The 14,160-nt window shown below is 32.5% G+C and overlaps 1 protein-coding gene across 1 annotated transcript; it reads left to right on the top strand.

Moving 5' to 3' along the window:
- Window positions 1-8,852: 8,852 nt before the first annotated feature.
- LOC119834362 (glucose dehydrogenase [FAD, quinone]-like) lies at window positions 8,853-12,142 on the top strand. The gene is made up of 3 exons (XM_038358706.1): window positions 8,853-8,985; window positions 9,961-10,094; window positions 10,578-12,142. Exons 1-3 carry the CDS (start codon window positions 8,853-8,855, stop codon window positions 12,102-12,104), a joined length of 1,794 nt encoding a protein of 597 aa, XP_038214634.1. The 3' UTR covers window positions 12,105-12,142.
- The last annotated feature ends 2,018 nt before the right edge of the window (window positions 12,143-14,160 follow it).

Genomic DNA, 14,160 nt, shown 5'->3' with positions numbered 1-14,160 from the left:
TATTAACATTAGTTTATAAATAAATTAGAAACTTGATGTATTAAAAAAAAGTACCTTATTCAAATTATACATACTTAGCAGTCCTATTTTAAATAGAACTAAAACAATTATAATTTAAAGTGGAAATAGGTATATTTTTGGATACTGTTGGTTTATATTATTATGCACGATAGGCAATCGGGGTAATTTTTAACAGGGGCGTTGCCGTGTCGTCTTATAGCAGTACTAATTCCAGTGCGGAAAAGTGATGGCGCTAGACGAGCTGTAAGCACTAACACTGTAATTTGTACCGATTTAAGACGTCACAACAACCCTTCAAGGGTGATTGGAAATGCCTCACAATAAACTTAGTAAACGACTCCTCTTTTGTAACAACCGATATTTATACATATATATTCTTGTATATATATATCTATATATTGGTTTAGATCAAGAGGTGTGTTTTTTAATATTTTCAATTAGGAAAAATATATAATTGAGGGTTGTTTCGAATCAACCCTGTACACATTTACCCCTATTGTCTTTTCCTTAGTATTTTCATGATAGTGTTTATATATAAGCGCGCCTGCCTATTTTCTGAAACTATATAAATAAACCGTTTTTTTTCCTGAAAATGTAAAATCTTTGGAGATTTCGGAGAATCTTTAGAACAGCTGGACTGATTCTGACGAAACATTCACTGGCTGATAGCTGGTGATGAATAAGGCGTAACTTGTTCTTTCCTAAGACTACGCGGGCGAAGCAGCGGGCGGAAAGCTAGTAGATACACTGTCATATTGTGTATTATTGTTTTAATTATATTAAGTATGGATATAAAAACTAGTAGTTTGTATATATAAATATCTTTAGATATTTTTTTCTACAAACATACATACACTATGTATAGAGTTGCATGTTATATAAGTTGGTCGTTTCTAAGTCAACCGTATTTTCAAATATTGCTCTCGGCATGGTAAGTAGATAAGGTCAAGTTATCAATTGCTAAGTTTTGCTATTTCGTATTTAAGTATTATAATTCTTTGTTGTAATGATATGGGGCAAATTAATTATATGTCTTACATTATTCATTTTTTTTTTGGTACTAACAACACTAACTTCATTCAACTTATAGGTATACCTGGGAATCGAACCTAGCACCTATTGGTTCGTTATAATGCTTTTTTTTAGTATAGGTATTTCATTTTCACGTCCATTATGATTTACAGTAAAATATATAAAAGCACTTGTGTCTCCGACATTACAGTCTAGTCTGCAACTTGTGCAAAGCGGAATCCTGTATGCCTTGTAAATATTTTCATTGTAATGGAATTCCTTTCACTTTCCCGCCTTTCGACTTAGCTTTTTAATTTTTTTTTCGTATTAACTTTTTGTTTCGTTCACTCTTAACTCACAATCCATGAGTGTGAAAGAGACAGACTGCTGATATTAATGAAGGTTTTATAAGTGTATATAGAATATATATATATAGGTATCATGTTTTTTTTGTTGTAAAAACTGTCATATTATATTTGTCAAATGTCTCATAGAACTTTTTTGTGTACTATAAAAAATGTAGCTATTTATCTGAAGGTTTTTTTTATTTACCTGTTCGAGTTTATAAATGAAATAGATAAAATTTATTTTCCCTCAACCCTTATAAATGTATAAAAATAGTTATGTTTTTAGTAGTTTCCAAAGAAAAATTCAATGTCCATAAATATTGTAAAATAGTTCATAACACACATTTTTTAATAATTTGTATTTGTATTTATTTGTATTTCTATTTTGTTTTAAATTCAAAACACCGTGAAAGGAATTTCAATCGTCTCTCAAGACTGACTTAAATATATATATCTAGATAGGTGATATATTTTGTATATATGTTTAAAGGCTTCGTTTACATTTAAGTTATATTAAATTTAAGTTATTTTCACTTGGCTATATGCAGGTGAAGTTAAGTTCTTGTCATTTTTCATATTAAAACTTAACAGAGTTGAATTTTATTTTGGTCCATTGTAAAATAAACTTTCACAGTTTATTTCAAATAATAAATTTTAAATTTTAAGAGAAATATTATAGTACTATAATGTTATCAATAATTTAATTTTTACTCTGTTTAAATAATTCAAAACGCTGATTATACCTAAAACTTTAAAATATATAAGATAAATTATATATCTCAAATGATATATTAATCTAAAATTAGCTGTTTTAAGTAATTACTAACTGGCCGATTATTTTAAAATTGTAGCGAAGATTAAAAATAAAACAATTTCTCTTAAATGTTTCAATCGGTTTTTGATATCTTGTCGTTATAATGACAGTTGCAAAGTCGTTTATATTAAATTGTATTTTAATAAGATTTTATGTAAAAAAAAAATGAATAAACAGTATCCTATTCGTGAGGTTTTTTTACAAAACTCACGAGTATGTGTGCTCAATTTTTTTTGTTTATGTAAATAAGAAATTTGTAAAATGTGTCGATCTCTTTCTTATACATGTTTCCGCCATAAGCATGATAAAGACGAATATGATTTTGGTTAAAATATACGTGTATATTTAAAAAAAAATATGTTGCTTTTATAAGCAAAATATATATTTTTTAATTCTCAAATAATGTATAGACGCGGGTTCGTATATTGAATCAATATCTTTTTTGAATATAGAATGAAATATTGTTTCAATATGTTTTTATTTATTGTATTGTAGTAGGTATATTATACTATTTATAAAACATGAAAATTATCCATCTTTTACATTTTCTGTCTTTTAAATCGATGGATATTGGTTAAATGTTCTATTTAACTTCGTTTTAAAGTTAACAGTTTTCGTAAAATAAATTAAAAAATGTCTTAATTTTATTCTAGCAGTCCGTCCCGGCTTCGCCCGTGGTACATACATAGATAAAAGGACTCAGATCACGCATTTAAGCATTGGTAGAATAATGTTGGTAATCGGTCCAGTAGTTCCTGAGATTAGCGCGTTCAAACAAACGAATTCATCAGCTTTTTATTATTAATATATTATCTGTCTAAAAGTACGCGTTTAAGCCGGTCACACGCGTACCTATAATATTTATTAATATCCCATCCGTGGTCACTTAAATATATGTATGGAAAATATATTGTTATATGCCGTACTATAATTTATATTGATATATATTATAAATACGTGTGTTGCCGACTTTAGACACAGTATACACAAAGGATATCGTCAAATTTCTACTTTTATTATTGTCAATTTTCAATTAAAAAAGACTGTATGTAATATGTATCCTTTATATTACAATTCGAATTAAAACTATCTTTCAAATGGTTACTAGTTACAACTATTCCCAATTAGGGGTAGTCCATAATTACGTTACATGTTAATTAAAAACTCACTCCACAAGTTCCACTCTAATGCGCAGTTTTATCAAGAGAAGAGGTGACAATGTATAAATAATATTTTTCAAAATCCTTTGTGTGTTCTGTAACGAATTAACACCTACATACCTGATACCAAGTGTTTATAAATTGATGTTCAAACTCATTTTTAAACATTATTGTATAATTTTCTTTTAATTAATGTATAAATATATATATATATATATATATATATATATATATATATATATATATATATATATATATATATATATATATATATATATATATATATATATATATATATATATACGTATTTCTCATAACGAATATATATAACTTTATACATTAATTAAAAAAAAATTATACAATAATGTTTAAAAATGAGTTTGAACATCAATTTATAAACACTTGGTATCAGGTATGTATATATATATATATATTTAAATTGTGTAAGATATTCTGCCTTTTTGTTTATATAAATCCTAAATATGTAAGTAACTGTTACAATATTTGATAAATGTTTATTATACTTGAAGGGGATGCGTTCTTATTACTTCAATGGGATTGGGTCAATATTACTAAAAATGATTTCGAACAGTCATAGCTAATTGTAGACATTACCTAATACGCGTTTGATTTGTGAACTCTCTGACCAATCGCGTTGTCGGCAATGTTTAATCATTATTATTAATAGGGTTTATTTAAAATTTACTTTAGCGTCATTAGTCGTATGTGTATTTTTGGTAAAAAAGTAAAAATTGTCTATGATTTGATTAATAGTTCTCTCGATATTTTTTATTCGAGGTTTTGTTTCGAATCTCAAATCGACGCGTTATAATTTCCATTGCAATTGGTACTTAATAAATTAAGATATAGGTTAAGCCCTTTTTAGAGGTTAATTTGGTTCGTAATTCGGCTTTTTCTGTTAGAATAGTATTGATGTTATAGTGGTAGATAAACTACGGAATGATTGTTAGATGCAATTCTTAATACTTAAACCGTGTTTTCATATTTGTTGATTCATATTTAATTATAAATGGGCTACGCGAAGTCTTTGTTATACTGTGGTATTAACACTTTTAAAATTCTTTTAACTTTTATTAGCGCATGAAACGGCCAGGAACTGAAAATAATTCGTATGCGATAAAGATAACAGAGATGGATGTATGCACAACTCATCTCGCATCGCTGTCTAGCAACATAGTGTTTCAGCAACGTTACGCCGGGTCACTTTATTGATGGGTTTCCACAGTCAGTTACATTCGTTATGAGAAATACTTATACGTCCCTACGTTTTGGTCGTACGTTACAATTTTTTGTAATATTTTGTTCTGTGAATATTTTTTTCACGTGTAAGTCGAGCCTCGTATTAAGTCCCAAGTTTAATTTTAAATGCATACATTGCATACGCTAGTATCAGATGAAAGTTTTGTCTGCGTTAGACATTTTGTTTTTAAACTAAACGCTCTGTGATCCTTTCTTAATGTTTGTAAATATGTAAAGGACATATGTTCATAGTTGTAAGATTTAATGGCATTAAATGTATGTGGCAAGATAATGGAAGTTTTATTACGTTCTATACCCCTATACTTTTTGTTTTATAATCTAAAGCCCTATATATTCTGAATGTGGTAGTCGAGCACGCTTCGGCACGAATTGGGCCAGCTCGCACCGGGGTACGGGTAAGTACCACACCCCCACAGAAGACCGGCATGAAATAGCATTCTGCTGTGTTTCGCTCGGTGAGTGGGGGAGCTGGAGGCCCATATCCTTTTCCTTCCCCTTCCCAGTCCTTTCCTTTATTCCTCTCGCCAATCCTTTCTTAATCCCTTCCGAATTTAAAGTCGGCAATCCATTTGTAGAGGCGTAAGGTCTGTAATCGACTTTACGCCTCTACAAATGTTCATGGGCGGTGGTAGCGCTTACCATCAGGCGTCCCACCAGCTCCATTGCCGACTGTGACATAAAAAAAAAAACTATATAATTCTTGTCTACAAAAAAGACATCGACGCAGACACAGCAGAGCGGGACTATTTTGTTGAAATGAAACAACATTTATCATACTATATTGATATTACAATAAAAAAAAAATACTTCAGATCATAACGGAATTTATTGTCTGTAGTAAGGCGGGGCCACAGATAACATAATACCACATAAAAATACATAATACCATACTAGCAAGTAGCGGAGCAGCGTAAGCGACATTTCAAAACCGTCGTTATATCGACCAAATCCGTCAAACAGTCAGTGCTGGGTGGCCTCGTCCATAAGGCGCTACACGAATATGCTTATTTTTTATGTTTTACTAGCTGCGCCACGCAGTTTCACCCGCGTTATTCCGTATCCCGTAGGAATATTGGGATAAAAAGTTGCCTATATGCTATTCCAGTTGTCCGCTATCTACGTACCAAATTTCAGTGCAATTAGTTCAGTAGTTTTTGCGCGAAAGAGCAACAAACACACACATATCCTTATAAACTTTCGAATCGATACGCGGGCGAAACCGAGGAGCGCAGCTAGTTATTATATAAATAGCCTTTCGCCCGCGGATTTGTTCCCGTGGAATACAGAATTTTGTACTTTACTGAATTTAGAATTTAATATTGCGTAGCAATTACTTCTTTTAAACATTTAACTCGCATAAATGCTATGGTTCGTGGTTTCTTATATGTACACATTTTTTTTCTTAAATTGTTATCTAATTTAAAATTACATACTAAGTAGATATTTATAAACGAAACTGAGACTAAGCTTCTTAAGAACATGTAAACTTGTCACCTATTTTGATAGGGTTGTCCCAAAATATATGTTTAATTATTAACCTCTATTTTATGTTGTGGTCAGTGAGCATTTAACATACTGTCTTCTTTCAAGTAAACAAAAAACACACAAGGCATAACTAATTTACAATATTTACACGTTTAAGTATTCGGTTGACAACATTGACCTTATTCGTACGAATAAGATAATCAAATCAGTGAAGTAAATAATTCGAAAAAATCGAGTCCGAAATCTTATTTTTTTATCTCGGGAACTAAATATTATTGCGCCTAGAACCACATTGTCTATTTTAATAGATGACTTAAGACTTGCAAACCTCTTTATTCCATACGACATGTCATTATGCATTTACTGGTCATAATTGATGTGACTAATAATTTAATAGAAATTCAATGGCATGTAAAATAAAAACAAAATTTTAAGCAGTACGTTTAAGGAGGTCACAATAATTTTATTCGCTGATGAGGAAATGTTTACTATTCAGGAAGGTTTAACAGGTTTATAGTTAAATAATCTAGTTAATACTCAAAGCTCTACAAATGTTTCCTAATTAGTTAAAATATATAAACGTGGACATTATCTGACCTCAGCGATGTTTTGGCAGGGTATGAGCTGTCAGAAAGGACTGAGCCATATTATTGTGAAAAAAGCATCGAAACATCTGCACAACCGCAGCAAGATGCAGTTTTTTTATTTATTTATTATAAGTTCTCCAACAGGTATTACATTAAAGAAATTATATCAAGTAAATATAAAAAAGAGCTAAATGCACACCTTTAAAAGGTAAACACATGCATATAAATTAAACAACTAAACATCTTAAAACGAAAGTATAAAGAAAACATTGCAATGTTATACTGCATAATACACATCAGCGGTATAATATTTTTAGAAATGCACGGCGGAAATTTGGGTATGAAGTTCTTGGTCAATAAGATAGTCATTAACTCCAAGTTCCATAACTAAGAATGAACTTTTGAAAAACCATCCTTAACCAGTTCACTAGGCTAAGCTCGATCAACCCCAGTATAGATGGAGAAGAACAATATTTCATTAGTGTTAGACCTTCCTGAGTCCGTCATCTGCTCCCGCTCTCATTTGCTCGATTATGACTTATAGCCAGTTTTAGAGAGAATGTGCTAAATGCTATGAATATTTGAAGTTCCTGAAACAATTGTTACGATTGGCAGTGAAGAATTTTACACGGAGTGTGTTATTAGTCTATACCCTCAACGTTTAAATGACTGGGTTAAGGCCGATGAAAGTTATTGTGAATTCAAAACTCATTAGGTACAGTAATAATTTATTTTCTGGAATAGAAAAAAAGAAGAATTTTGTACACACAACAAGGACTAATATAAAGTTCCAGTCTCTACATAAATTCAATACTAAATATTTCGGAAGTAGGTACATAACTTCAAAAAAACTTACCAAAGCCACTGTTTTTTAAAAGATTTGTGTTGATAAACCTAAAATAAATAATAAGTTAACGATAAAGTAAAAATAAAGCCTCCTAAAGTTATATATAAGAGATCTGTTGAATGATAATTTGGTTCAATATCACATATCACGTTTAAGGAAGATATCATTATGCAAATAAAAAAATAATAACGTGCATAACAGCGGAACAGATACCTAAGATAAATAAAAGTAAGTACATATTGAATTTATTATTACGTTCGTTACAGCGAAACAGATACCTAAAATCAATAAAAGTAAGAAAATATAAACCAAATAATAAAATTGGAGTGTCTCATTAAAATATTAAAATAACCGCTTTTTATTAAAGACATATACGCGGGGAACTGCTACTTATCTAACAAATATAATTTATTTTGTTTGAAGATTACTTCGTAGTTGCGATGAGTAACGAATTATTTTTATGTTAAAGACATGACACCTACTCAAACTCAAACATTTATGTATTCAAGTAGACCTGTTTCAGAGGCACTTTGGAATCGTCATAACATAGTTTTACCATTTACTACCGGTTCGACAAGCAGTTTCTATAGAGAAGATCCGGCAAGAAATTTATAGTTGCTCTTTTGTACCATACAAGAAAACGAAAGAAAGACAAACAAATTCACTTTTATGTTTATATCTAATATTACTAGTTTACACTGGTTTTGCGCTCCTTACTTTGTCCGCGTATTCAAAGGAAATTGCCAAAGAAATGAGATCTTTCACTGCGGTTAAAAGTACTGCTTCTGCACCACCTTCCCAGACATAAAAATAATGATATGAAAGAAGGAGAGATATAGATATATAACATACAAGCTTTTGCATTTATAATATTAATTAGGATATTACTATGGATACAGAGTACCTATTAAATAACACTAATTACTAATACATTTGGAGATAATAATTAATATATATAATGGAGAATGATAAGTCCAGAAAGATTAGTTGAATGGGAAAAGATAATGACAGTAAATGACTCGATCCAAGGTACATTATAACTTTCCATGAAACGTTTTCTAATTCAGAATAAGAATTTTATAAAAATTAGCAAGAAATCATCGCTTTCTGTGTAAATACAATTATAATAAGCAAGGAAGTGGTAATTTTTAATAACGACCATCACAGTACCGATGTTATACGGATGTCCTTTAGCTGCACCAATCATAATTCCATAGAATCATCTTACTCGTCCACGGTTGTATAAGTTTTACAGTCGCGTTATAGCGAACCTTCTAGAATTCAATTCTTATTTTCAGGATGGTTCTTATAGAAGTATTGTCATATCTAGATGTGACGGTTGTGGCACCGTTATTAGCAGCTCTTCAGCTCATCATAATTTCACTCACGTCCGGAATTACACAGAATTATCCATCGCAAGCCACAATTTATGGTAAGGACTTAATTGTCACATTATTAATATCACACTTAATAATTTTATTGTACAAATTATAAAAATAAAATAGGAGTATTAGCGGTAGTTTAAACTGTGTTGAGGATTGAATCTGCGCTATTTTATGTGCCGTTTATTCAAACGATAATAACAAAATAATAATTTACGTTAAGAAATAACGTTGGTGTTTATTTTGTTGAACATATAAAAGTGCAGTTTGAATTGTGATTTTTTGGTATAGTTGATATTCGTAATATAATTGTTTTCTTAAAAAAGACATAAACATGTACTTAAATAGAACATGTTAAGTAAATCGTATTATTTAATAACGTTAAATAAGTTGTTTTCAAGGCGCCTCAACTTGATCTTGAAAGAATAGTTTATCGATATTTACGTCATAATAGTTGTTCTCATGAATTTCCTTTATCCCGTGTCCTCTAAATTAGCTATAATAACTATTAATTAACCGACAGTAAGCAATTTATTAAACAGTATGATTTATTTGTTCAATCTTTGTTAAGTGACATCAATATGGACATATCGACTTTTTGTCACTTGTTTAAGACTAGCTTTTCGCCCGCGGGTTTGCTCGCCATAGGAATGGACAGACACCTGGTGGTAAGAGCTACTACCGCCCATGAAATTTCGCAGGGACGTACGGTCGTTTGCAAACCTTACCTGTTTTTTATAACGTAGTGGTCTAGAGAAAGGATTGGCGAGGGGAATAAAGTGAAGGACTGGGAAGACGAAGGAAAAGGATACGGGTCTCTGACTCCCTCACACACTAAACGAAATACAGTAGCAGTCACTATTTAACGTCAGTTATCTGTGTGGTACCTTGCGTACTGGACTCATTACAAAAGCCCACTCCTACATACCTGTAACTCTTAAAAATGTAGCATGCCAACGCTTAATGAATTTTCAAAATCGGCCAAGAATTTGAATTGTTGACATCGTGTTAAATTGATTTTTCAGACAATCAAACCTTCGACTTCGTCATAGTAGGCGGCGGCGCTGCCGGAAGCGTGGTAGCTAACCGACTGACCGAGATTTCCAACTGGACTGTATTACTCGTCGAAGCTGGTGACTACCCCACATTAGCTTCTGATGTATGTTTCTAGACTACTTTATAAAGATGCACATAAATATGACCATTGAACTTTAATGTGAACATTGATGTGTGCTAATATTAGTTGAAATAGCTAAATAAAAAACATTCCATGTACATAAAAAACAGTTTGAAAAACAAAATTTTGAATACGTCAAGTATAAGGATTTCTGACCTTCTTTATATTCAAGATTTTCGTCTTTCTTTTGAGAAACTCTACAAAATGTAAATCACAGAATATTCAGAGTGTTTTCAAAAATAAGCGGCGCGCCTGCCTTGCCCTTGGCGCTTCAGATTTCCCCCAATTTCTCTATAGAACCTTATTTTTAAATTTCTGTGATATTAATAAGTCTAAATTGAATAAGTATAAAGATGTTGATATATATTCAATTCGTTATCATATTATTTTATACCATTAAAACTAAATACAGATTATCAATGCTTTGATAATTTAATACAAAACTAGTTTGAATTATTTTTTTAGAGTCCTGGAATATCAGTATTAACTGCACCAGTTTTGCCACATTGGCCCTACACCTGTACAGACGATGAATACTCTAGTCAAGAACAAAAATCTAAAAGTATTTACTACATTCAAGGGAAAATGTTAGGAGGATCGAGCGGTATCAATTTTATGTATTATGTAAGAGGCAATGAGAAAGATTTCGAAGAATGGGTCGACCTAGGAAACGAGGGATGGGACTTTGAAAATGTCACAGAGTATTATATAAAGAGTGAAAATTTTACCGTCGAGGACATACTTAACAGCGAATCTGGTTCCATACATGGCACCAAAGGATACTTGGGCATTACGAAATATCTTTGGAAAGAGGATACTGAAGAATACCTTAATGCTTTCAAAGAAAATGGTCAAAAAATATTAGACGATTTAAATGGGTACGATCAAGTCGGATATTCACAACCACAATTCACAATTAACAAAGAATTGAGGCAAAGTTCAGCGGTGGCTTACATAAGTCCTATAGCAGATCGGCCAAACCTCTATATACTTAGAAACACTGAAGCCAAGAAAATTATTATCTCTGACAACGTCGCTGTAGGCGTTGAAGTTACTAATGAAAATGGAACATATCAAATTAATGCTAAGAAGGAAGTTATTCTCTCCGCAGGTACAATAAAGAGCCCACAGATTTTGATGCTATCCGGAGTAGGACCGAAAGATCAATTAGAAGGATCAGGCATAACAACAATCTTGGATTCACCGCAAGTTGGTGCTAATCTACATGACCATCCTCTTGTGCCAATATTCTTTAAGGGTACGGAGATCTCTTTACTGTATTTGAGTGACCTGAATGTTCTTGGGAATCTTAACGAATTCCCAGAACCTTGTATTATGGGACGTGTTGCAATCGACAAAAATCAAACATACCCTGATTATCAAGTCACTGCCTTCCCTTTTCCATCGGGTTCTTTGTTCGGCACCATAATGTGTACTGAAGTTTTTACATGGAACGATAATATTTGTACAAAAGCCGCTGAAGCATCTCGGCATAACATGTTCTTTGCTCTCGTTGCATTAATGCGTCCAGACTCAAAGGGTTCAGTGCGATTGAATGCAACCGATCCGGAGGGTACCCCGGAGGTTCGTACAGGCTACTTTACGAATTCAAGTGACATTACAAAATTCACTGACTCTGTAATAGATTACATATCTGTTCTCAATTCGACATTTTTCAAGAGTGCGTCCTATGAAGTAGCTGATTTAGGCGTTGAACAATGTAATAAAGAAACATTTGGAACCCGGAGTTACTGGGAATGTTTTGTATTGAATATGTCTGGAACGCACTATCACCCTGTTGGCACCTGTGCGATGGGTCCAGAAGGTGTTGTGGATGAAACATTAAAGGTTCGAGGAATCGATCGATTAAGAGTTGTAGATGCTAGTGTAATGCCTTCTATCGTCCGCGGAAATACGTACGCCACCGTTGTTATGATTGCTGAGAAGGCGTCCGATATGATTAAAAACAGTCATGGAATATATACTGTGTAAAATTTTATTTATCCGTGTACAGTACGTGTTGTTGAAATGTGATTAACAGATAATGCTTCTATTTATCACATTTTACACATCTGTGGTAGAAAGCTAATAAAGGAGTTTATATTCAAATACACAACTCATTTTTTATCCTGTGATTTGATTTGCGTGGTTAAAGAAAATTAAAATTTATCAAATAATATGTCAAAATAAATCCTCATGGATATAATTTTTTCACCATTGCAAAAAGTAGCCTATGTCACTCTCACTATCGGTTACAATCATTTAATATGTACAAGGCATTAAGTACGTACGATTAAAATTTTGCCTAACAATGACTCTGCATTTTATTATTCCTCGTTTTTCTTTTCTTCACTCATTAACATTTACGCAATTTCAAAATGTATGTAATAGAATTGGGACGGGTTACAAGCACTCCTGAGTCCTGGCTAGCATTTATTAGGCGGAGCTATCGCTTAAAATCAGGCGATCCACAAGCTCCATTGCCAACTCGCACAAGAAGATAGAGTACTTACTGAGATTTGCGTATTCTATGAAATAATAATAGCGGAAGGTACGAAATTCAAGAGCAATGGGGAAGTTACTTTACCTTAAGAGGCGTGTTTGCCTTGGCCTCACATAACATAAAGTTTTATATATTATAAATCGTGTTCCTTTTGACATGACAGCACGAGGCGACTATAAAGCCTATTGCAAGTAATTTCTGAATTTTTTGTATGTGTAGCATAGAAAAAGTCGTTGTTTAACTGAGAATTATGTAATGATAAGAATTTAACGCCTTCTTACTAATATTATAAATGCGGAAGCTACTTCGATAAAAAAATCAATGTTACAAAAATGCATAGACATAAAAACCGTATACTGTACTGTGTGTGTATTGTGGTATACATTTATTACGTTTATAACATTAGAACCACAGTGTAGTTATCAAATATGGTTTAGGTTTAGTTAATGCCTACCATCTCCGGAGGCTAGAACTTGAGATAAACACTTAGGGATAGTCTATATATGTATTATATATACATTGAGATCAAAGGCGTTTCACTGACACTGCCGTTTGGTGGACGTTCCATGTACTCGGATATCATCGATTCCACATTGTTTATTCGATCCGCAAGATATTGGCTTACTGAGTCTCTTTTCCCCGACACGTACAATCTGGAGGTCTTCAAGAGAAGAGTGAACAGGTGCCTTCTAGGGAAGCGCGTTACATCTTAGACTACACCTCAGCTTACATCAGGCGAGATCGTGGTCAAGCGCTGCCCTATTATGAGTGAATAAAAAAATCCATTTAGAGATAGACATTTGATTTATTTTGATATTGTATGCTCATTTGCAGAAAACAACAAAAATTACAAAATAAAAACAGTTGAAGTAAACACCTCCTGCGTTTTCACTGTAGATACCTATTGCATAGACAGTGCAACTTAGGTGGCTCATTTTCTTTTGTCACCCATCGCGCTGATTTAGCATCATTTGTCGGCAATGGATCTGGTGGGTCTCTTGATGGTAAGCGCTACCACCGTCCATTAACATTTGGAGAAGCGTAAGGGCGATTGCAGACCTTATCCCTCTACAAATGGATTGTCGACTTTAAGTTGGAAAGAGAGTATGAAAGGATTAACGAGAGGAATAAAGGAAAGGACTGGGAAGAGTAAGGAAAAGATATGGGCCTATGGCTCCCCCACTCATCTAAAGACACAGTAGCCTTCTACTATTTTACACCAGTCTTCTCTGGAAGTGTGGTACTTCCCCGGTGCGAGCGGACCAATTCGTGCCGAAGTATGCTCGACTCACACATACAAAAATTTAAGCTAAATGCAATACCTAGTTTTTTTAATTCATTTACAATTAATGTTTGTTTGCAAACTAACAGTCTATAATATAAAAGAAGACTCACTTTTCAATTGAACTAAGAACAACTTGCGTTCAAATTAAAATATTTTTTTTTAACATCAAAGTTGGAATGACTATACAGTTTACATCACTTCGCCAGTTGATGTCAGCATTGTGTCAATTGTGTCAGCTGTCAATTATTAAGTGTCATGCA

Source organism: Zerene cesonia, chromosome 19, assembly GCF_012273895.1.
Source record: "Zerene cesonia ecotype Mississippi chromosome 19, Zerene_cesonia_1.1, whole genome shotgun sequence".
Classification (NCBI taxonomy): domain Eukaryota; kingdom Metazoa; phylum Arthropoda; class Insecta; order Lepidoptera; family Pieridae; genus Zerene; species Zerene cesonia.
This window is presented reverse-complemented; position numbering and strand designations above follow the sequence as displayed.

Coding starts and splice junctions, on each gene's coding strand:
- LOC119834362 (XM_038358706.1), top strand. CDS start 8,853: ATGGTTCTTATAGAAGTATTGTCATATCTAGATGTGACGGTTGTGGCA. Junction 8,986..9,960: donor ATCGCAAGCCACAATTTATG/GTAAGGACTTAA, acceptor TTGATTTTTCAG/ACAATCAAACCTTCGACTTC. Junction 10,095..10,577: donor ACCCCACATTAGCTTCTGAT/GTATGTTTCTAG, acceptor TTATTTTTTTAG/AGTCCTGGAATATCAGTATT.